This window comes from Cervus elaphus, chromosome 29 (assembly GCF_910594005.1).
Source record: "Cervus elaphus chromosome 29, mCerEla1.1, whole genome shotgun sequence".
In the NCBI taxonomy this organism is placed as follows: domain Eukaryota; kingdom Metazoa; phylum Chordata; class Mammalia; order Artiodactyla; family Cervidae; genus Cervus; species Cervus elaphus.
The window spans coordinates 24,465,219-24,490,709 of NC_057843.1; the positions used below are offsets into that span (position 1 = coordinate 24,465,219).

A 25,491-nucleotide genomic window follows, 5' to 3' on the forward strand; every position below is an offset into this window, starting at 1 on the left:
GAGTGTTTTATGAAACTTTATGAGGAGAAACATCTCTTTTAATTATTTTATTAGGGTAAATTTTTAAAGAAATATTGATGGATCAAAGATTATAAATATTTCAATGGCTATTGATGTAGTATATTTTTCCAAAATGTCTCTTCCAAGAGTTTATACCAGTTTACAAAGTTATTAGCAATATATTGAGTGTAACAGTTTCTTCATAGTCTTAGTAGCATTTTCTTCTTAATATATACTCAAGGTAAAGGATTTAGAAATACACATAAAGCATAATACAAGCCAACATATAAGCATATATAAAACATAAGTACAAACCAACACCTTTCTAATTCATTATTGAAGTTAAATTGCTATTTTTATGTGTATCCTTTTTATAGAATCATATCATGGGCATTTGCCTGTATCATTTTAAGTTTATGATTTTAATAGCTATATAACATTACATTGACTTAACAGTTTGCTATTTAACTAACTGCCTATTATATGAGATTAAGGTGTCCCTGATGTTTCACTACTCAGAGTAACACTGGAATGATCACCTTTCTGAAAAAAAGTTGCCTCTGCATTTTCAATTATTCCTTCTGCTTGATCCCTGACAACCGAACTGATAGGTCAAAAGTATTAAAAAATGCTGTATTTGCCCCAAAGGGTTTTTACCTATTTGTGGTTCTGTCAACCACAACTTCACCGGAATTGGATGTGTGCGTGCATGTGTCATTGTTAGTCTCTGTCCCCATTTAAAAAATAATTTGGCCATTTTCACTGCTAATTTCTATACGCTTTTATCATCTCCTCCTGTTACCCTGTACACATCCTCCAATTCATCTCTTTAGGCCTAAGAATAACACTTTACTCTTTGAAACGAAACAAAACAATTATTTCAACTCAAATTCAGAAATCAGCTGCAGCAGCCATGCCTTTGATCTTATTCAACCAGAGAACAAATTCTCTCTGCTCTCCTTCATTCAGTAAGGAAATAAAAGGTCACTTGACTTCCTTATATGATTGCCTGGGCCAACCAGACGCCAGTCATAGTGAACCTAACAGGACACTGGTTTCCAATCAGACCCCAAGAAGCTCATGTTCCATCCTGTGCCTTCCTCAACGAGTCTGACTACGCCCCCCGTCTACCCTGCTTCTCCCCCACAGGCTCCCACTGCCTTGGCTCCTCTTCACGGTCATTCACAGGTTCCAGCCCGTGGCCGTCAGCAGCAATGGGCTCTTCTGCGCCATCGTCCTCCTCTTCATCATGCTGCTGTTCGTCATCCTCTCCATCGCCCTCTGCAAATGGCGGATGAACAAAGTGCTGGGCTTCATCATGTTCGGTCTCTACTTTGTGTTCCTGGTGGTCAGCGTCCTCCTGGAAGATAGAATCCTCGTGTGCCCTGTCTCCATCTAGCGGGAAAAGCCATATCTTGAGCCAACAGCATGGACGGTCCCTCCCCGCTCTGGGTTGTAGGCTCCATGACCTCCGGAGAAGAGGCAGCAGGCCCACAGCCCAGGGCTTTCTGAGCGAACCTCCTTGGCGGATTTGACGAGGGATGGATTCACGCAGGGCCGGCTCGTTTCATGGGGCTGCTCCCACCTTGCCTCCTGCAGCAGCTCCATGCAAGTGACAAACAGGTCCCCGCGTTTGGGGCTTCTCAGCCTGCATCGCTGACAGGTACTCCTTGCTGGTCAGAGGTATATTCGTCATAATGATACAATGACAAAGGTGATATACATACATATAAAATATACATATTATATATAGATGCACCTGAATACACCCCCGCCTGTTCCTGTAATGATACCTCTCCTTCCACACCTAGAGAGTAGTCTATACCTGTATACAGACACAAAAAAAACTTATATATATATATATATATATATATATATGAAGTCATATATATATATATATATATAAATACAACTGCATCTTTTCAGGGACAGCTCTAGTATATTTCTAGTACCTATTTGAAGAGGGGCATCAACCTTCAGTCTGAGCTTTACCTCTTAAGTGCAAGAGGTGAGCTAAGAGAATCATTGCTGTGAACTTCAACCTACCTTGGACATATTGGGATTCTGCCTGGTATGATGGCTGTTTAAGGAAAATATGTTGCAGGAGGTAGGGCTGGGTGGAAAGGGTCCATAGGGAACCTGATACGAGCCCTCCAAAACATTCCCACAAGCCAAACTGGGAAGACCATCTGCCCAGTCTAACTGGGGTACACTATCTGAAACCCACAGGGTTATTGGGACATCTGGAGGTAAAACCCAGGTTGGGCAGATACTGGTTTGGGACAAGGGGGAGGTGACCAGGGTTGGGTTTGGGAAAGGTGTTTGTTTGTTTTTTTATATAGTGCCCCAGCATGCAAGTAGAAAATATGATTGCAAACCAAATTAGTGCTCTTCTAGGACAGCAAAACTATATAAACTGAACCTATATTGTTCCAATGCATGTCCCATTATCATCCAAAGAAGGGGGCAAATTTAGCTGTAATTGTCATTCAGACGTATCTTGATGCTAAGGTGCTTGATGTATAATCAAAATGCCTGCCAAGAAAGCCTGGATATGCACTAAGAAATACCATCCAGTAGAGGTGCTCAGTGGAACTTGCTCCCTTATGGTGTGGTTCTTTAAAGCATCTTCCAGTGTGGTCATCAAGGGCTTCAGTGGCTGAAGAAAGACATCAGTCTTCCTCCAACCAGTAGAACTAGATTGACACTGATCAATACTGCATGGATTGAGGCAGCTTAGAGATGTTTGGAAAGGTGTTTGTTCACCAGGAAATTTCCTGGGTCCTCTGTCTAGTAGTTCCAGGACCAGGATTTGGTCTTTCCTGCCGTGAGGGTCCCATCAGGGAGTCTTTCCAGCTCACAGAGTACACTGAAAACTATGCTCAACAGCTTCTTTACACTGGCTTCAAGCCAGTCACTCTGAGGTTCTGATTTCCAGAGCATTCATGGGACATTTTCATGTCATTCATTCAGTGCTCACAAGTTCTGTTTGACACTTTATATGATTTCTCAGGTCTGTGGCAATAAAACCAACAAAGGTGAGGCAGACTATATTAGTGAAAAATACGCAGCTTTTCATTTCCCCAAACCTTGCATCCTTATAATCATTTGAAAGTAAATAGAAGACGCCCCTTATTGTGTGGCCCTCCTACATCTAAGTGGGCACACACCACGTCTGAGGACTACTCCATGTGATTTCCTCTCCCCCGCCGCTAAGATTTTGCTTTGAGCGCATCCCTCCTAACACAGGGAGACCGGATGCAGTGCTCCCAACTGAGTAAAGATCAAGATCAAACACAGCATTCCTTCCACAAAACCTCAGCTCACTCCACACGGCACAGCAGTCACGGGCAGTGCCCACTGTTGCTCTTCCAAGCGGAGGCCCGATGGGAAAGCAAGAAGCCAAGATGGCGGCAGCCAAGACGGTGGCCCAAGAGGCCAGCTTCCCAGTCACTCCAGCTTTGCAAAGTTGAGTGTTCAGTTGTGAGAGAGAGATCCAGGTCTCCTGCTTCAAGGGCAGGATTTTGTGTTGAGACAGGAATTCCTGCTGATTCCTTTGAAAGAGAAGGAACCAGTGAACATTGAGTTGATGGCTTTCCCTGTGCATTACTTGAAGGGGAGCAGAGTTGTTTGTTATGTGAATGTATATTATTGACTGGTTTGTTGTGTGAAAGAAGGATTGAATAGGTGACTTTGACTCAGCAGCAGATAGACTATGTAAATCCAGAAAGGATGAGGGGTGTTGAATACAACCCTGTTCTTCTGGCTCTTCCCTGCCTCCTGTCTCTTCTCCTGTTCATTATCAGCTCACGGTGAAGACTCGTACAAGCAGCCTGAGAGCGTTGGCTCACCTGGGAGCTCCCTTCTGAGGGAGTGTTCTCAATCATGAAAATTAATTGCATTTGAGAAGATGCTATTTCCAAGCCCACTTCCCACCTCAAGGGTGTAGAGTGTCCGCTCGTTCAAGGGTGTAGAGTGTCCGCTCTTTCAAGGGTGTATGCAGGTTTCTCTCCTCCATAATGTGTCTGTGCGGTTATGTGCTGGGCTTGGCTAAACCCAGAGAGAAGACTATAGGTGCAACAGTGGATCTTTAAAGACATTTGAATCGTTACCGTAATTATAAGAAAGAACTTTCCACAACATGGTTTTCTGAGTAGCTCATCCCTAGTGCCTGTGTAAATACATACATATCTTCATACCAAATCTATCTATACACTATATATCACTTACATCATCACCCTCTGACCCAATTATATTCAGAATTCAAAAGCAGGGAGCATCAAAGTTTGTCTTCGTGAAGGAAAAGGGAAAATATGCACACCAGTGACCAAAGGGAACATTTTCCTCCTGCTCACATGAGGTTTGTGTCCACAATGCCATCCAAACATCCACATAGGCACTTTCTTGTATATTTTCTTGCCCCAAGAATATAGATTTACAGCCTTATAGAAGTCGCCAGTCATATCCCTAATGTGGATGTAGAGGAAAAGAATACACAATGGAAAAGTACAGGGGAAAAAACTGAGGCTACCAGTACCCTCTTTGCTTTTCTGGAGCAGGGTATAAAATATCAAAAATTCAAGAGCCCACTTCTTACTGTTTGATCTAAAATAAACAAGCTGTCCCCAAGTGGTTCCTTTTACCTGCAGTGAACCAAGCAAGTCTTGCTTGCTGTCACCTCCCCTGACACCCTAGGCAGGCTCAGGACAAGAGAACGACTTGACTTGCGCTGAGAATACTCAAATAGAACCTTCTCAGTTGCATCTTGGAATGCCCATGCTGAGTCCAGCTGCCTTCTGAACCTGACTAGACCCTAAAGAACTGAGGCTGGAGATGAGATGATCTGCAGGCAGCTTCCCAAACCTAAGCTGAGCCAGGCAGGGCAGATCAAGAAAACACAGCCATGCAGATACTAGGGCAGAGGGTTGTTATCAGTTTGGCCGATGCAGCAGAATTTCCTAAAGCCTTGCCCAGAAGATTATAAAAAGAGGCAGGGAACTGTTTCATATTTGGCGAAAATGCTTTGTAAGGCTTCTAACAGGTGTCAGCTGACAGGGGCCATTATAATTTATTTTCTAGGGAAGACATGAATCAGGTGTTTGGAGGCCTTTGGGCTAAACACAGCTGCCTTGCCAATGAGACATTTGATAATATTAATGTACATCCCTTCTGGGTAGGGAGATCTGGCCTGCTCCCCACCATTGCTCACAGCTCTTAGACTCCTCTGTGACTGGAATGAGCTGTCAAGGGGAGCCCTGCCACCCCCAGACCACCTTAACAGAAAGCTGGCCAGGGATGTGACAACAGTTAAACCTGCTGGCCAGAAAGACAGCCGGAAAAGAGGGAACTAATGTTAACCACTCTGCTGAAATCGCTGGTTGTCATATCTGACATGGGTCTAATGCCCATCTGAATCCAAGCATTTCAGAAAACTTCAATCTGCTTTCTTCCCTACATCTACCAACATACACACACACACACACACACACACACACACACAATTAAAAGCATGCCATGCTCCCTACACCTGGACAGACTGTTACTCCAATAATTAAGTGGCTATAAGTAGCAGCTCCGTTCTAGAAGCAATAAAGGGAACCTGTTCTCATGGTGATTTCTGGAAAAATCAACTGTCTCCTGAAAACTTGTTTCAGAAGCTAATGCCCAAACTTGCTAAGCCAGATCTTACATAACCACATGGCTTAATATTTTCAAAAGACACATCCTCAACCCCTGTGCCTCCCTCAGCAAGACTGTCTTCAATTAGTAGGTAAGGACTGGTCATGAAGAGAAAGTTAGTGAAAAATAATAAGGAAAAGGAAGAAATGGGGAATTAATTTACTTTTATTAGGATCCCCAAGAAAGCCAGTGTCCTGTTGATATATATATATACCCATATAGATAGATGATAGATAGATAGTGTTAAATAATTACAAATTTCGGGCTTTTTTCCCCAATGAAAGAAGTTTACATAGAGTCCCAGAAAAAAAAAAAAAAAGTTTCTCTCTCAAGAAGGCCTTGGGAAGAAAGGTAAGGGCCTCTACTCTACTGCTCCTTGCCTTTGTAGCTTTGTGTTTAGTTTTTTAATGCCACAGCTTCCTATTCTTTGAAGTACCTTGCTGACAAGAAAAGCAAGCAAGACATACTCAAAGCCAGCTGAACTCCTTACTTATCAGGAGACCATCATGCTTTTTTTTCCCCCCACTTCACGGGGAGCTTTAAAATGGCACTGACTTTGGCCAGATATCGCCGTGAGCATTTAGATGAATGTAGAAAACACAAGTGCACTCTGTTTGTTAAGGAAGTAGTCCACACTTTCCACCTTGATGCCCGTAAACAGTGTGCTCACTACCACGCTCCCTATTCCTCCTGCCCAGGGCATCGGCCTTGCCCAGCACCCCCTGGTTTCCATCATGGTCTTTGGTGGCACTTTTCTTTAAACAAAGTGAGAATAGGCTACAAAGGACCCAGAAATCCCCTAGTCAGCCAGTTTTTTAGAGAAAAATCAGTAACTGTGACTGGATAGACAACTCTATTCAAATCAGTGAACAAATAGTGAGAGGCGCTATGGGACACCAAATTAAGCCGAAGCCCTTCTGCTAAATGATTGATTGACAGACTGAAAAACCTTAAAGAATTTTTTTAAAGCAGGTAAAAGACCTTGGTCTGAAAGACTTTCATGGAATTTACCTTGAGTTTGCCACAGGTTTAATTCTGTCAAGAGAGCTTGTTCAACCTATCACCCTGATCCAAACGACAGCCCTTTTGTAGGAGAGGGATCCTTAGCACCGATGTTCCTGGTATAACCCAGATCCATCAACTGTTAACATTGACAACCATCATGTCAGAGAAGTCTTTCTCCAGGTTCACCCCCAACCCTCCAGGGAAATGAATTTACCTTTTTTTTTTTTCTTTTTTTTGTCTGTTCAGCAGAAAAGAGCTGCACCTGGGCACTGTTCACTATTTACCCCTACAGAGCTGGGAGTCTCCACTATGGGACCCTTTCTCTATTTTCATCCAATGTATCTTTAGATTTTTATTTCTGAGTCTTTTTTTCCTAACCCTCAATAATTTTTAAATTTTTCTCTACTAAGCCTTTAAGATGCTTGATGTTGCTCTGAAATCAGGAACCTTTTGACTAATCATGACACAAGTGTAAGGTATGAAAAAGATGGAAGGACAGCCTCAGACCCAGTGTTTGCCCCTGTTTCAGGACCTCTCTGTGGCCCGTACCTTTTAGAAATCCACACTTCGTTGCTAATTCACACTAATCTCGTGTTCCCTGACTTCGGTATCTTTCTGCAGGGCATTCGGGTAAAGCAAGCGTGTTTCTCAGCTTGCCCCGGTGCATTTGGTTGAGTGGTCTTACCTCCAGTGGAGCCCCTCTTCCTTGGGCCTTACTAAGCCTCAATCCATTTCTTTCTAACCCCACTTCCAGTTTTCAAGTCTAGGTTGGGCCCAGTGCTTACTCCCCTTCTGGGTTCTCACCACCAGCCTCCCCGCTTCACTTGTACCTGGCAAGTCTAATGAGCCTTTCCTTCATCTTTGCATTAAGGTGAAGATAGAAAAATGCTAGCCCTGGGTCCCCAGCATCTTATGTTTTTTATAATCGACTATTTCTTCAGGGCAGGGAATTCCTCTTCATTGATACTAAAATGTGTACAGAATTCGCCACCATAAGAGACTAGAATCTCAACTACACCTTAAGAGCACCAGTGGGCCTCGACTCAACACGTACTAATAGGCATTTGTCCTCTGATGAAAAGTTGAGGTTCTGGTGAGGTCAAATTCATACACTTCATCTTTAAGGTCACAATCCTCCACTCAATAAGAACTCAGAATGGGGGAGACAGCACTGGAGATCATTCAGAAACTCCGGACCTGCACTTACCTGCATTGATTTACCAAAAGGAATTTGCATTTTTGCTCTCAATAGGAAGTGGGGGAAATGATTGGACTATCTCTCATATCCCAGTCTCGCAGCACATTTAGTTCCTTGTGTGGTGGGCTGGATGGGAATTGTAAGATTGTTGACTGGTGTCCTGGCCCAGGAAAATGGGCTACAGTTCACCAAAAGGCTGGGAACTTGCTCTTGCATTCTCACTTAGGTTGCACATTCCTTTATATGGATCTGAAAGTAACTAAGACCTTGGGACTGATAGTTCTCAAAAAACACTCAACTAAGCAAAAGAGAATACTAATTTTTTAAATCATGTCATCACAAAAGAAAAAGAATGGATGCATGAATGAAGCCTGAATCCCTGAATAAAATAATTTTAAGGATGAAATTACATGCATGAAGTAAGAGTAGAAAATTCTTTGCCATTTAATGAAACAAATCTCTAATTCTTCTCATCAGGATAAAACTGAAGGACAATGGATGCCTTTTGGGTTTTTAATTTTTTAATATTGCACTTTATAGTACTTCATAAGAGACAATTGTCTTAATTAAAGCCATAAAGTACCAATAATACATATATTCAGGGCTTCTGAATATAGTCAATCAATAAGCAGTCCATGAGTCATTCCTGTTTTGTATTGTTTGTTGTAAATTGGAGTTTATCTGTTCTCTTTTTAAGGCATATAATTATTGTTCTAGACAATCCTAATCTACTGATAAATTTTAGATGTGTACTTTAATAAAACTGAAAATCAAAGAAATTTTTCATTTCACAAAAACATTCTTCACTTTCGAAATAGCTTGTTAAATAGCAAGTTCTAATACTACAGTGGAAATAGTTCCTTTTTTAAGTTATAGATTTACTGTTTTTCAGGAATCCATTTGTTATGTAAAACCAGGTTCACCCATAAGAAGAGTGAAATGGATAATTAGCAAATATATACCTGGAAAATTTAAGGTTTGAGTTCTTATATAAATATAGGATGGGTCTAAGAAGTTCCCTTATAAAAATGGCAAATAGAGATATACAATTTATCAATAATTTATTCTGCCTAAATTATAAACCTTCCTCGGGAAAACATGTAAAACAGAAGACTTCATAATGCATTGGGTTTTTTCTTTTCTTTTCTGCTAAACTACATAATTCCTGGCCCAGTACGGTAGACTACTTACATACGTATACACACAGATGTTCCCGCAACTGAAAACTTTAATGTTACACTTCATCAGAATTTTTTATATAATTTGAGTAAAAGCTAAAAAGAATGGCTAAAAGACACTTAAAAGCCTAGAAATATCCACCACCTGGGTACCTAAATTATCCATACAGAGTAAATAAGTGTGTTAAATTGACCAACCCCATGAACTTTATGTTTAATTGGCCATTTGCCCTAAAGAAAGATCATCTGGACCTGGAGGCGATGATGCTTCTGTTGGGGGCTGTTTTGTGGTCTGAAGTGTTTCTCCAAAGTGCAAAGACTCTCCATCTGGACGAGGGGACCTCTGCTGGCATACAATTCTGTTGAACCCTGCAGAGAGTTCATATGTGTGCCCTGCGTCTAGCCTGGACGTTTTTCTTCTGCTCCACTTTGAAAAAAAACTCCAGAAGCAACAGCTTCCATCTCCAAGCAATCTGCAGTCTCAAAAGAGCCATCAAAGAGTAACCAAAGCTACCTTCCTGGTTTAATGAAGTGGCTGCTAGCACTAAAGGAGAGGTAAATTATACTTTTGTTCTTTGCATCATGTTAAAACAGAGAACAGGTTATCAACATTGACCCCAAAATAGGCATTTGGCCTAGAACTTGCAAACTGTTTCTGGAACAGGTTATATTACAGATATCAGAATGCCATTTTTGTAAAGGGTCTTTTTAGGGATAGATGTCATCTCACGTTTCCTCCGTTCACCTCCGTTTTAAAGATGCATTTACCCCACAAGAATCCAGCTGATGTACTTCCAAATTACTTTTGTCATTTTGTGTGTGTTTTGTTCAATATGAGCAAGCTTTTGCTGGCTGACAAGACGTATGGAAATTTTGCATCAGTTTATCCTCTGTGAATATGTCTGTACATAGATTGAAAGCTATATTTATTTGTAAATAGGCTGTTTGGAATAATATGTTTCTGTCACATGGACTTCACTCTGAAAAAGGGCGTTTCTTCACTGTGTTCATGTTACACTTTCCACACCTTTGTGCTTCTACTACTGGTAATCAACTCATAGAATATCTCACTTTATGTAACTAAGTCTCCCTGGTGTGAAAAGTAATAGAAATAAAACTATTGACTCAAAATTTGTGTTGTTTTGGAATAATCCTTACCTTTGGCTAATTGGGACTCTCAAGATCTCAAGAAATTGACACACAATTGTGGACGTTTCACTGCAAGGATTCAAAGGAAAAGAGGGCAATCAGGAGTTACTGTTCATTTTGACAACCATCTACTGAGTGTTGATTAATGTCATTTGAGCTTTTAAATGTCTGAGGGAATCTTGAGAACTGAAAGGACTACTCTAACAACTGGGTTTTAATTAATTAAATATATTGAAAATTGTAAATTCAAAAGCCTAGTGTTCCCTAAGCCTTTAAATTCAATTTCAAAAAGTCTTGTATAAACCTATTTCTTGTAGATCAAAATAAGAAGTCACAGCTTTTTTTTGGTTACTAACTGGTAATTTTTAAAGATTTAATTCTAAATAACTATCCTATTTATGATTTAAATTCCCTCCAGAACTTTTTATAGTTTACACGTTTAACATGATTCTCTCAAACACTCCAAAAGCCTAACAGACTTACAAACCTAAAAAACAAAATCTTCCTATGTACTTAAGCAACTCCTATTAATCTATCAAAGTTAAATATAATAAACCAGGTTTCCTGAAGTATTTAAATGTTTAATATTTTGGACCATCTATTAATAAGAATAATTCCCAGGTGGCACTAATGGTGAAGAATCAACCTGCCAATGCCAGAAATGCAAGAGACGTGGGTTCAATCCCTGGGTCAGGAAATCACCTGGAGTAGGAAATGGCAAACCACACCAGTGTTCTTGCCTGGAAAATTCCATGGACAGAGGAGGTTGGTGGGCCACAGTCCATGGGGTTGCAGACACGACTGAACAACTGAGCAGACACACACATTAGTTACATAATCACCCCAAGTTTTGGGGTTTACAGTTATGGAGCACACAGACCACTATACAAGATAAGGACCCCAAAGTCAACCAAGTGCTTGGACTCTTTTCTTGGCTTTCCTAAATATATGCTTCTCTGCTGCTGCTGCTAAGTCGCTTCAGTCCTGTCCGACTCTGTGCGACCCCATAGACGGCAGCCCACCAGTCTCCCCTGCCCCTGGGATTCTCCAGGCAAGAACACTGGAGTGGGTTGCCATTTCCTTCTCCAATGCATGAAAGTGAAAAGTGAAAGTGAAGTCGCTCAGTCGTGTCCAACTCTCCGCGACCCCATGGACTGCAGCCTACCAGGCTCCTCGGTCCATGGGATTTTTCCAGGCAAGAGTACTGGAGTGGGGTGCCATTTCCTTCTCCAATATGCTTCTCAATGAAGTGTATATGCCCACTAATCGCATTTGACCGACTGACCTTGGCGCCTCCATTTCAAGGATTTCTCAACCTTGGCACCATGGACGTTTTGGGTTGGAAAATTATTTGTTGGTGGGTGCTGTTTAGTTGTAGAATGTTTACCCATTAGGTACAAATTTCAACAAACAAAAAAATGTCTCCAGACATTAACAGATGTCCCCAGGGGTAGGATGGGGGTGGGGTGAAATTGCCCCAGGTGGAGAACTACTGTTCTATCAAAGGAAACGCAATCCATTCCCTCAAGATGGCTGGAATGCAGCCAATAGTTACCCTTTGGTCCTCTCTCTTTCTCTTTCTGTTTCCCTCTTTTTCTCTCTCTCTTTTTCATAAACACACACACACACACACCACCTCCCACCCTTCCACTCCCACCTAAATGCAATGGTGCGGAGGTAAAACGTGAAGCACGAATAGCCCCTTTGGCATCATTCATCAGTGGTCTCTGTGTGAGCTGCCGACTACTGAAGCTTAAGCTTTGGGACTCTTCTAGCGCGTTCCACACAGATGGGCAGTGTACCAAACACAGCTTGGGTTTTACAGGCCTGCCTCTCTCGAGTCTCTGGGTCTCTCCCCGAGCAAAGCTTTGCCAGATCGCTGAAGGCATTTCTGCCACAACCGTGGAAACAGCACATCCCCAAAGCTATGCTCCAAAGGGAACGTTCACTGGTGGTGTCCTGATAGCCGGATTGCTCCCCAGAGGAAGATTCAGGGGCTGTTCTCTGTCAGCACAGCTGATAGGCTGAGGGCACAGGGCCAAGTTTCAGAAAAATTTGAAATCCACACTCCTCATTTTCCTGCCTTCTAAAATGAATCTCACTTCTCAGAGACGAAGATTTATGTTTAGAGAAAAGGTAGGAGGCATTTTGATGCTGTGTTCAACACAGTGGTGTTTTAAAACTCTGGGGTGTGCCCTTGATGGCATTTTTTTTCTTTTTTTTTTTTTTTGGTGTGAAAGTTGCTCAGTCATGTCCAACTCTTTGTGACCCCATGGACCGTAGCCCACCAGGTTTCTCTGTCTATGGAATTCTCCAGGCTAGAATACTGGAGTGGGTAGCCATTCCCTTCTCCAGGGGATCTTCCCAACACAGGGATCAATCCAGGTCCCCCACATTGCATACAGATTCTTTACCATCTAAGCCACTAGTGAAGTTCTATTTTTTTTTTTAACTGGGGTGTAGTTGATTTAGAATGCTGTGTTAGTTTCAGGTGTACAACAAAGTGAATCAGTTGGAATACGTATATATCTACTCTTTTTGAGATTATTTTCCTATATAGGTCATTACAGAGTATTGAGTAGAGTTCCCTGTGCTATTTGATGTTATTTCCAATCTATGATTGAGAATATAAACATTTTTATCAGAATGATATTCAATGCTGATTTCAGGCAATATTCATTAGGTTGATTAAAATCATTGATCAATTATCTATAGAGAACAATCTCTAACTTATCCTTTTTATTTTATTGATATTTTCCAAGAGACATTGCTTTCTGTATAAATTTTAAAACAGAAACTCAGTTCATCAACTTAGTTTTTTTCTACCCATGTCAAAATTTTTACCAACCATACGTTCTACTGGGAATCTTCTCCATTATTTCTACTGAACCAAGTTTTTATTGGTACAATTTTACAGATCAAAAATATTTGAGTTTTTCCATCAATTTTTCATCCACAACCTATAACAGATTGCACACTTTGGAGGTTATGGTGCTTAAAAAAAAAAAAGCCATAGTATGCTCTGAAATTGCTATATTTTTCCAGGTACTAGTTCTCTTTTACAGAGAAGTGGTTTTTTTGTTTGTTTGTTTTGTTTTCTTTTTTACTACTCATTCTCAATCTTTTGCAATGCCATTTTCTAATTTTTGAGTGTAATCTCAGGTTAAAATTTTGTAATACTAAAATCATTTGAGTTCCTTTATTTAAATGACAATCAAAAAACCTATTGTAGTATGAGTTTGATTAACAAAATGTTAAAGGAAAATATTTCAAATAAGTAATTTTTATTAAGTTATCATGGTATAACTAAAATTAAAAATAAATTACAAAAGAAAAAAGAAATTCCCCTCACAACCATCTATGTTAGCAACTGGCCTACAAATATCTGTATAATTAGTTGTTCAAAAAAAAAGCTACTCCCTAGTTATCACAGATTACAAGATGTATGCATGCACCCTAAATTGCTTCAGTCCTGTCCACCTCTTTCAACCCTGTAGACTGTAGCTCACCAGGTTCCTCTGTCCAAGGAATTCTCCAAGCAAGAATAACTGGAGTGGGTTGCCATGCCCTCCTTCAGGGGATCTTCCCGACCCAGGGATCAAACCTGCATCTCTTTACGTCTCCTGCTTTGGCAGGCTGGTTCTTTACCACTAATGCTACCTGGGAAGTACAAATTCCAAGATACTAGGGTCCAAATCCATCGACAATTATACACACAAGTCCTGTGAGGAAGTCTGCTGTGACCAGAATCCAGAACTGCTGGAAAGATTGACCTTGGTCCACCTCTTCATGTGCAGCTGTGAGCAGATTATTCAATGACTCTGCACACCAATTCCTTGTCTATGAAATACTACAAAATGCGTTACTCCCCCGCACCCCATAAGTCACTGGACAGAGTGAGTTATTATGCCATAAAGTTCCTGGTTTATAGTGAGCTTTTAGTATATGTTAGCCCCCTCCTGCCTGCCTCCTGTGACCTTGAGCAAGTTATATAACCTCTCTAGGATTCAGAAAATGGGTCCCTCAGTGAGATGTCAGTGTATTTTCTAAGCTTTAAGATTATAGGAATCGTGCTTGTCTCAGTAACACTACACACATCAGAAAACACATCTCTTCCTGGGATGCCACTGATCGCAGTCCTCCAGCCCCCCATCTACCCTCACCCAGTAGTGTGCCAGGTAATCCTGGGATCTAAAAGCCTAGCCTGACTAGAAACAGCATGGGTGCATGCTCAGTCCCTCAGTTGTGTCCAACTCTTTGTGACCCCACAGACCGTAGCCTGCCAGACTCCTCTGTCCCTGGGATTTTCCTGGCAAGCACACTGGAGTGGGCCTTGCATTGCCAGGCAGACTCTACCACTGAGCCACCTGGAAAGCCCAATAACAGCATACAAAGACAAATTCCATTTCAATCTAGGTGCCAGCCTCGGACAGGAAAATTTTTGAGGTGCACCCAGGATTCCTACAACTTTTGGAGTATTTGGTGATCTATATCTACAAATAACACACTGAAATACTAAACTTCTCCTTGCCTCTAGGGCCAGCTCATACATTAAACACATTCTGTCTATTTCTGCAGGGACAGACTTAAGGCCTTGCCAACCCACTGGCAACACTTGGTAAATTATGCTCCCTCACCCACAACAGACATCAACAATCAATTACAGAGGACCCATGTCCTTGAAATGGAATCAGGTCAGGGAAGTGTGTAAACACTTGAGCTTTCCCTGTCTCCTCTCAGGAGCTTGCTCAAATGCACTCCCCACTGTACTTGATCCGCTGAGCATTCTAGGCAGCCACTACCAATTAGTCCCAGTGGTGTGCAAGAGAAAGCCAAATTGCCATTTTAGTCTAATCTACTGTATAAGTGAGAAAATGAGGGCTAAATCAACAGTGTTACTTTCCTAAGGTCACACTCCTAAGCTGTAGAACTGTATATTAGGAACTGGTTTTTGTTTTGTGTATAATCTTTGCTGCAATAGCCAAATAGCATCTGAGGTGTTTCACATGCTGCCATGGGTGTTTTATATACCCAACCATGATGCACAGCATTGCAGGGTGGAGGGTTTGCTGCTCACAAGCCACAGTAGCTAGAGAACTATGATAAGAAGACGCCTTGTTTAAAAGGCTTGGGACTCCCCTGGTGGTCCACTGGTTAAGACTCCAGCTTCCAGTGCAGGGGGTACGTGTTCAGTTCCTGGTCAGAGAGCTAAGATCCCATATGCCTTGCAGCCAAAAAACCAAAACATGAAAAACAGAAACAAGGTTGTAACTAATTCAATAAAGACTTTAAAAATGATCCACATGAAAAATTATAGCAATAAATAAATAAAAGGCTTGGGGCTTCCCTGGTGATCCAATGATTAAGACTATACCCCCAGTGCAGAGGGTATGGGTTCGATTCCTGGTTGGGGAACTAAGATCCTGCATGCCACACAGCACGGCCAAAAAAATAAAATGAAAGGCTTAAGTTAGGTCACTAATTAGGTTATAGCCAGATAGTCAATGAGTAATAACAACTTCTAATTAATGAGAATTGTGTAGGAAGAAAACAAAGGCTTTCACTGCTGAGATTTAATAATGAAATTTCCATTAAATAAGAATAATCACCTCAGGGACAAAAAAGAAATAAAGTTATGCCCAAATTTGGTCACAAAGCTGTTGGAAGGTATGCATACAGCTCTGACTGCCGCCAGCAGCTAACGACCCATGTCCTTGAAATGGAATCAGGTCAGGGAAGTGTGTAAACACTCGAGCTTTCCCTGTCTCCTCTCAGGAGCTTGCTCAAATGCACAATCCAGCCCCATAGCAGTCCCAGTGAACTTCAGGAGAAAGAAAGAGTGTTTTCAACAAGGAACGTAATGTTATTCGTTCCCATTGGCATGATTCAGGAATGGCCTTTAGGAGAGTCTGAAGGGAAGACCCTGTCCCCAGTATCCTCAAATTCCCCCTCCATCCCTGGACTAATTGCCTAGAATTTCCTCTTAGTGCCTTATCTCTCCAGTTCAAGGATTCTCAACAAAGAGGCTGCACCCAAAGGGCATCAGAAACACCTGGGGCTTTTCTTAAACTATACACAGGAAACCCAGCCCCACCTCCACGGGCCGTCTCCTGCTTGCCCTGGCCGACCTGTGTGCTCCCAGGCTAGAGCCGTAGCGAGCTCTCCATTCGCAGCAGCAGTGCTGTGTGGGGAAAAGATGGGGAATCCTGCTTAGCCTGAGGCCCTGATCTCTGTGGAAATTGTAACTTGCTCTAGGAAGAGTCCACACCTGGAAGTTCCCACAAATGACTAGAGGGAGTGCCTTATGTTTACTCATGGTTCCACCCTGGGTGGTCAGGAGCAGCAATATGCCAGATGCAGGCATTAGTACTGGGAACCCAGAGGAAAGTGAGGTCCAGCGCCTCCTCCCAGACTTCGTGGTCCACAGAGGAAGACAAACACGTGACAACCACAGGGTTTGTGCTGGAGTAAGCAGCCTCGAGGGTGGTTAAGAAGCAGGAGAGCCTGGGTTTGAATCTCAGCTGTGTCACTTATCTGGTGGCTCAGACAGTAAAGAATCTTCCTGCAATGTGGGAGATCCAAGTTCAACCCCTGGGTCAGGAAGATCCCGAAGAGAAGGGAATGGCAACCCATTCCGGTATTGTCTATGAAATTTCATGGAGAGAGGAGCCTGGCGGGCTACTGTCCATGGGATTGCAAAGAACCAGACATGATAGACCAAGTAACACTTCACTTTCTGACACTTACTGGCTAGGTGACTAAACCTCTGTGTGCCTCACTTGTTCCATCTATCACCTCATGAGAATTGTTTTACGTGGGTTGAATCAGCTAATTTTTTTGAATACCCCTAAAGCAGTGCCTATCATAGTAAGAAATACGCCCCCTTTGATAAATCACCATAATAAACAAGTGTCTTGATGCCATTGGAGCCCACAGGAGAGTTTAAATCCATCTAGGGGCTGAGGAAAAAGAAAAACACAACCGCTGAATACATAAAGGGATGAGAAATCTAACAAGGAAATCCTTGTACCAAGTGACGGGTGGGAAAATGTGACATTGGGGTGAACAGTGTTCAGTGTGGCTGGAAGGGTAGAGCGTGCTGGGGGATGGAGGAACAGCAGCTGAGGAGGTGAGTGGTAGCAGGGGGCCTTGTCTAACACCCCAAGCAGCCCGGACCCCGTGCCACCAAAGCTTCTTCACCAGCACATGACATGGTTGATTGGGCTGAAGAAAGCCCTCTGCACAAACTGAAAAGAAACGATGTCTTGGATTTGTGAACACTGATGCTGGGAGTGAGGGGTCTGGGGGATAAAGAACCCAGACTGGCAATGAGTTGACAGCCGTTGAGGCTGGGGGATGGCTAAACAGGGGTTCAGGATACTATCGTTTCTACGTCTTTGCAATCTTGTTATAAACAGTTATCTTGAAAGGATGACTGGGAGAAAGCTCTTAGGCACCATGATTCTCTGCTCTCATCAGTCACTTGTCAGTGTGAAAGGAGGGAAGTCTTCACCACCATAAAAAAAATAAGGGGGAGCTGAGGTAGGAGGAGACGAGAAAACAAAACGGGGCGGGGAAAAGGCGGGGCTGCCCGACATCAGCCAGCCTCCATCTCCTCCTGCCTGCTTCCCACAACCTTACCTGGATATTCTGCCTGGCACAGATTTGTTTTTTAATTAATTTATTTATTTACTTATGCCTGCCCTGGGTCTTCGCTGTTGCACGCGGGCTTTCTCTGGTTGCAGAGAGCGGGGGCTACTCTGTTGAGGTGCACGCGCTTCTCACTCCAGCGGTTTCTCTTGTTGTGGCTCACAAGCTCTAGAGCGCAGGTTCCCTGGTTTTGGCCCCGGGGGTTAGTTGCTCAGCTGGCATGTGGGATCATCCCCAGTCAGGAATGGAACTTCAGCCCCCTGCATTGCAAGGCAGATTCTTAACCACTAGACACCAGAGAAGCCCTGACACAGATTTTAGCAATCAGCTCTCCGTGCTCTCAAGGCCCGGCCCCCTGGCTTTGAGGCTAATGCTTCCCTGAGGTCCCTGCCGACCAAAGAACTCCATGTGCCCCCAGGACTGCCCTAAGCCCATTTCAGCATCCTGGATAATGAGCGTGTGATCCAAACAACACCTTTGCTGCTGCCAGGGCAGTGGGGGAACGTTGAGAAGCTCTTTTCTAGAGGAGACTGCCAAAGAGAAGGGCAAGGTATGAAGAGGAAACTGTGGCAAGGCTTGACTACCACTTCCCAAGTTAAAAAGCAAGCGGGACATTCTGGGTGCTGCTGCCCTCTACAGGCCAAACGGTAGACTGAAGGCGGCCCCACCAGTGTCCTGAAGATGGGGTCCACCTAACCCGGAAGCCTGGGGGTAACAGAAACAGGTAGGCGGGGCCCCAGGGCCCAGCTGCAGCTGTGAGATGGTTGGAACTAGCAGAGGTCCCGCTGCCTCAAGCAAGCCTGACGGCCTATGGGCTTTCTCACCTAAAGCCAAGCCGAACTGGTGCCCCGCAGGGGGATTTTTCAACGTATGCAAATAGTTTGGGTTTGTCCTGTGACTCTGGAGCACCGCCTGGCATTTAATGGTCAAAGCCCAGCAATGCTAAGTGGCCTGCAAATTGAGGGGAAGTCCTGAACAGAAAATCTTTCACAATCCAAATGCTACACGCTCTCCCCCTGAAAAACACTCCCTTGCCCTTGCTGGGTCCACCTCCATCCGCTCTCCCAGATCACTGTTTCTCAAACACAGGGACTCGAGGGCTCCTACCTATATATTCAGTGAACTCTATAGAATCCAGTTTAGGAAACACTACTTCGAAAGTTAAATGTTACCAGATGTGGAAATTGTTTGACCCTGTGATTGTAAGTACAAATGCAAATACAGGCACTAAGATGGCATGCTGTTGTTGGTTTTGAGATGGTCATTGATGACCCAGAATAGGTGTTTATTGCGCTTTTCATTTTGAGTGAAATCACAGTTGTTACAATGTTAATAATGAATGTTCACATACTCAAGAATATGCCTGTGGACCTCCTTGGTGTAAATCAAGGATACAGATGATTTAATCTTCGCCCACCAAGGTGTTCTGGTTTCCCCAATTCAAGGGCAGCTCCATAAGACTTGAGGGGCAGCACCTGGGAATCTAAAGGCATGTTCTCAGAACTGGTGATGAGACCCAGCAAACTGTGCTCTAGCAAGTTCTTCAGGTGATCCTGATGCTCACTGAGATCTGAGAACCACTGAGCTATAAAGCAGACTCAATCCTTTGAAATGTCAGTGTCTTATTTACCTGAAGGACATGCATATCATGGTAGGCAATGGTTGAGAACACAGAAGTGCAATCTGTGTGCAGAAAAACCAGGCCCATAAGACTCAGAAACCCATGTTCTTTTTTCTAAATTCCACTGTCTCTATCAGCACTGTCTAAAAGAACTTTCCATGATGATGAAAATGTCCTTTATCAATAGCTACTAGCAACAACATGTGGCTCATGAGCGTTTGAAATGTGGATGGTGCAGCTGAGAAGTAAATCTTTGATTTCTTCAATTTTAATGTCAATAGCCTCGTATGATTAGTAACTCGTCTGTTGCACAGGAGAGGATCCATCATACAGTTTGGTGTGAAAATGCCATCGTGGAAAGCTTCACCCAAAATAATCCTCAGGGGGAAAAGCATACACACAAGAGCATTGGTACAACTAGCAATTAATCATATAACTCATTAATCTTAATGGAAATGGTGACAGATCCTTCTTAACGGTGTCTGCATTAAGGAAATACAATTAATCCGCAGATTCAGTGACTCAGATTTAAAGAGGTCTGCCTTCTCTAAATGTTGGCAACCAGCAGAAGCCAGGCACGGCAGCTCTGAGTCCACCAGCGAATGGATTGAATGAGGACAGTGAAGGCAGATGGAGCCATTTCAACAGTTAATCTTTTCTTCTCGACAGACTTTAGAGACTCCCCGTTTTGCATCTCAACTGTTCTTCTAAGTATTGAGAGGACCTAGTCAAGTGGTTACTCCATGGAGTCTGACCATAGCAGTGAATTTAGCGGGAATAACACCCATCTAGCCATCACTCAGTGCTGGGCAAAGTGGTCTTCCAAGATGTCAGGCTAGAGTAGCAAGCAGAGAAAAGGCATGTCACCTGGTTAGCAGCATTGACATCTGACACTTGGCCATCCAGTGCCCACTGAGATGGGAATCCCAGCCCATGGGGATTTTAATAACTTTTAGAACAGGTGAAAGACCCTCAATTAATGGACCAGTTGAATAAGACTGTCTCCTCTTGCCAGCAAACAGGACCCACTCTGCACTTGTACTCCAAACCTCATTATTTGCCTTTTGAATTGAATGGACCTTTTTGAATGCAGTAAACAAATCAGCTATAATTACAGTGAAGACAAGTCATAGCAGTATTTTCTGCAAATAGGGCCTCAAACTAGGTTTGTTAAAACCCTGAGCCTGCAGGGAGATGGTGGAGAAGCAGATCATGAAAACAGGGAGTGAAGGGGCTGAGACAACCCATGAGTGACCAAGAAGATTGGAAGAAATTCTGTAAATTGGATATTTGGACCTATGCAAGGTGAAGCAATAAGAAAGGATGAATGAACAGCAGATGGGGAAAGAAATAAAAAGGGCTGTGCAAAACAAGAACAGAGTTTTCTTTCTCAACATTGGTCACAAATCCAGACCATGGTCTCTGCCTGGTGCCTTTGCATGAGCTGAGCCAACTCTAATGACAGAGCCTGTCTTGGTGACATCTGCCAAAGTCCAGCACACTTCAAATACCAGTCAGTGTGAAATCCTGGCAACTTTCTGAGCCAGTACCTCTCAAACTCTCAAGCACATACATTACCTGTGCCTGCATGCATGCTAAGTCACTTTGAGCATGTCCAACTCTTTGCGACCCCATGGACTGTAGCCCACCAGGTTCCTCTGTCCATGGGGTTCTCCAGGCAAGAATACTGGAGTGGGTTGCCATGCCCTCCTCCAGGGGATCTTCCTGACCCAGAAATGGAACCTGTATTGGCAGGCAGATTCTTTACTGCTGAGCCACCAGGGAAGCCCATGCTTTGAGTAACAAATCTTTATTCTCTTGTCAGTCACAAGTGAGCTTGTTTGGTTGAGAATCACACCAGGAAAGTCAAGGACATCCATTTGAGCCCCATGAGTGGGATCACTGTGTTCTGCGGCTGCAAACTGAACCCGCAGCTCCAAATGGTTGTCTTGAGTCTTTGTCTCATACACACACACACACACACACACACACAATGGACCAGAGGAGAGATTCAGTGGGGAGGAATACCTATCTGAAGGTCAGCAGATAACACCCGGGCTGCTGGGGGGAACCCAGCCCTGAGCCACATTGTCACATAGCTCTGACTCTATGCTCTCCCCACTCCCACCTGCCCCGCAAGGTCTTGTTACCCTCATTCCCTGGATGCCGACTTCAGAATTGTCTTTCAGATGAAATCACTCCAAAGCAGGATTGCAAACTAGTCCCCTCTCTCCCGCTGACTGGCTGATCTGAAGTGGCTGCCTGTGGAGCTAATTTGAGGAAGATGCTGAAACCAGGTTTTGGCTCTGCTGGAAGATCTGTCGTCCTGGGTGAGTGCTGGCTGTAGTGGGGAAGATGGGGGAAGGGGCAGATGCTAAGCAGGTGTGACGCTCTCACAGGGAGGCCTGTTAGGTCTCCGCTCTGAACACAGGACAGAGGGAGGCTGGGAGCCGTGAAACAGGACAGAGGGAGGCTGGGAAACTCCACAGCTTCTCAGCGTAGTCACCCCACCCTGCCACCCCCACCCCCTCACTGCTGTGTCCTGCTCCTGGGCTGGGGAACAGGCCTGAGGTCATCTGACTCCTGCTTTGTCAGAAAGGAGTGCTGAGTTAGCTTGTTTAGTTGAGCAGCACACCAGGAAAGAAAGTCAGGACATTAGTTTGTCCATTTTTGCCCCACTAGACTGGCTGCTTCACAAGAGACCCTGCACCCAAAGGACTCTCAGTAGGCTGAGCATGGCAGATTCCAAATTTTTTAAGAAAACTAAAGAATGGGAAGACCTGGGGTTTTGTCCCATCTCTGCCACTTTTAGAGACGATCCTTGACTTCAGTTTCTTTATCCCTAAAATGGAGTTTAACTAGGTGGCCCCAAATTCCCTTTGTAGATACACAACCTATGAGTCCAATCTCAGAGGACATTCAAACAATAGCACTGGTGCGCATTCACAAATTATAGCTGCACTTGCTCCCCTTTGGGGCAAACTGGGTTTTTTGAAAGGCATTTTGGTCCCTGGTTAGTGAGTTACTGCTGTTCATATTTCAGGTTCTCTGGAAAGTTTAATCCATGTCAGAAAACTGGGCTGGCAGACACTTAGTACTTTCTGCATGACCATGAAAGATGAAGTGTGAAGGTCCTGATTCTTTTTTTTTTTTTTTTTAACATTTCTGGGAGGAAAGCTGCTCTAGGATGAAGGCAGTGATGCTTAAAGAGCAATCCTGACCACCTGTGTGCAAATTCCTGTGGAAGGGTAGGGTAAAGAACACCATTTTAAACAGACTTATGCCCCACCCCACCCCCATCCACGTGATTCTCATGCACCCAGACGTCTGAGACCCACTCACCTCGGGGTTTCTCTTGTCAGTGATTCACGTGGTGGGAAGGGGCGGGGAAACGTGCTTCACACACAGCAAATGCTGGAAATTTATTTAATTAGATGCATCTGGTGTTGCCATTGAGGTTTCATACTTTGATGGGTGTTTCTTGCTGATGGAATAAAAAAAAAGTCCTCACTTAAGAGATCCTATTTTATGGCTATGGCTTTAGCTATGGCTTCATTTTCATTGGTTTCACACCAAGCAATTTAACAAAATGATTTTCTGCCTCTGGTTGAAGAAATAGATGTGTGTGTGTGCAGCTATACAATGTGTTTCAACCAAACCCAGGCACAGTTTGAATGTTGACATATTTTAAAGGCAGGGCATGCTGTCATAAAATCAAGCATGCGATATGACCAGCAGCTTGGTGGTCGTGAGGTCCATGGATCACTCCAACCGCCTTTAGACATGAAAAAGCAGAAATGTCACAAGAAGCAGTACTGCACCAGATTTTGACTTGTTGAAGTGTTTTACCTGGAGTGACTGGATTTCCATGATGTAGAACATAAAATTGTTACTTAGAGGAAGGAAAAGAGACGAAGAGAAGGACACAGTGTCTTAATTGCACTTATCACAGTTTCCTGTCTCTCAGACCAGACTATGAGCTGTGAAAGGCAGTGAGACAGATTGTTTGCAAAATTCGCCACCATCATTCCCCTGCTTGTTGCCAAGTCTCTTGGCCATGACCATCAGGAGGTATTCCCCTTTTCCCCAGAATCTGGCCTGGATTTGTAACTTGATTTATTCTGATTTGACCAATAGAATGACTATTTATGTCAGTTCCACGCCTAATCCTTGAGACCCGACAGCCTTCCCCTCATTCTCTTGGAATCTTCCTAGATGCTATGTAAGTCCAGGCCACACTGCCAGAGGCTGAGGGGTATGGAGCCAGAGATGAGCCGTCCTAGCGTAGGCCCCCAGGCCAGCCAGCCTTGACTGACCCCAGAGCTGACCACAGACCCTGAGTAGACTCAGCCAAGGCCAGAAGAACTGGTCAGCTGAACCCCACCCAAATTGTTGACCCAGAGTCTTGTAAACTAAATACACAGTTTATGTCTTAATCCACTATGTTTTGGGAATGTTTGTTATATAGCCAAAGCTAACTGATACATGGGAAGGTTGTATATGTGTTTCATTTCACTTTATCTCCACCCAGGATGGTGCTTGGCACTCAAATGATGAATACATGAATGAAGAAATGCAGAGATTAATTAGCCTTTAAATGCTTGGATGCTCCATGTACTGTGGAATAAAACATTCTTCTTTGAGCTATAAAAATAAGAACATTGCAGAACACTGCCTTTTTGACAGCAGCAATATCTGTTATTAAATAACAGACTGGGAACTGGATACCTCCTGCTCTGAAGTCTGAGGCACATGCTTTAAATTCTCTAAAGAACCCAACCATTAAGTAATTACTTTTTGAAACTGCCTTCTCTGGAAATCCACTTCTTTAACCTATCCGCAGAGCAGCCCTGCGAGGCAGACTGTCCCCACATCCCAGAAATGAGCTCCCTGTGGTGTGTTCCCTTCTGCAGAATTACTGGCTACATCTATCTACTCGGGAACATAATCAGAGGCTGTGAGAAATGGAGTGAGGTGTCTGAGCGTGCTTACCTACCACCTCCAGATTCTGAGAGTCACCAACCTGCTGTTCCTAGAAGAGTTAAGTCCATACAGACTTGGTCAGAATTCAAGGCTCTAACCAGGCAGGTGGCATGTGGGTATCAAGAGCCATGGAAAAAAAAAAAAGAAAAAAACCAAAAAGAATATCAAAGGATGAAAAAATAAGATCTTAAGCAATAGCTTCACTGCACATTTGTTTCTGTACTTGATATTCATGAACTGTTAAAGTCACCAAGAACAAAGTTGGAATTTATGTAATCCTAACTGTTCAATATAGGGCTCTGCTATTATTGCTGTGTAATTGCTTGACTTCTTTTACCACCTATTTGTATTTCCAGTATTCATGGAATTTTCATTTATATCTTAGGCCTTCATTTGGATGGAATCTATCGTTTGTAGGTTAACGCTGGTTATTAGGTTTCTTGTATCACTGGCCTCTAACAAAGTAGTACATGTCTCCCAGAAAAATCATGAAGGAAGACACAGAAAAGATAACTGATCTGGATCCTCTTGGAAGAACTTAATAATGCACAGCTCGGGACCTCTTGAGCTTGCTTAGGAAGGAAGAGTGTGGAGAAGTCCAATATATGCATATGTGCACAGGGGACCATGCTTCTTAAAGTAGCTTCTAGTCACAGAAAAGTCTGGAGGAACAGTGGGTAACTGAAGCATTCATACTCAGTCATGTCCGACTCTTTGTGACCTCTTGGACTATAGCCCGCCAGGCTCCTCTGTCCATGGGATTTCCCAGGCGAGAATACTGGAGTGGGTTGCCATTTGCTTCTCCAGGGGATCTTCCCAACCCAGGGTTCAAACCCTCGTCTCCTGCACTGGCAGGAGGATTCTTTACCGCTGAACCATCAGGGAAGCCCCAGGTAACTGAAGACCCATCTTGAAAAGTGCAGGTGCTTTGGGAACAGACCAAGGTTCGGCTCTGCTCTTCAACACAGAAATTCCTCTTGGAGGAACCTAGTCTCCAAGTACACAAAGGATATTCATGGAGAGTCACT

General features: G+C 43.5%; 1 protein-coding gene and 1 long non-coding RNA gene across 6 annotated transcripts in view; one reads left to right on the plus strand and one right to left on the minus strand.

The window, feature by feature from the left end:
* Window positions 1–10,191, plus strand: part of SLC24A2 (solute carrier family 24 member 2) — a 279,753-nt gene extending 269,562 nt beyond the window's left edge. For all 4 annotated transcript variants that reach the window (XM_043891283.1, XM_043891281.1, XM_043891280.1 and 1 more), the window contains one exon: window positions 1,150–10,191. In XM_043891283.1, the coding sequence (XP_043747218.1) occupies window positions 1,150–1,399 (250 nt within the window). In that variant the 3' untranslated portion in view covers window positions 1,400–10,191. The remainder of the gene's footprint in view (window positions 1–1,149) is intronic.
* Window positions 10,192–18,001: 7,810 nt separating this feature from the next.
* On the minus strand, window positions 18,002–25,195 carry LOC122686238. Of its 2 annotated transcripts, XR_006338669.1 has the most exons (4): window positions 24,473–25,195; window positions 22,823–22,964; window positions 21,631–21,821; window positions 18,002–18,119 (listed from the first exon to the last, which is right to left on the minus strand). It is a non-coding gene; the product is annotated as an uncharacterized LOC122686238 (long non-coding RNA). The 2 variants fall into 2 exon arrangements; XR_006338668.1 differs by lacking the exon at window positions 18,002–18,119 and having other exon boundaries at window positions 21,326–21,821.
* Window positions 25,196–25,491: the final 296 nt, after the last annotated feature.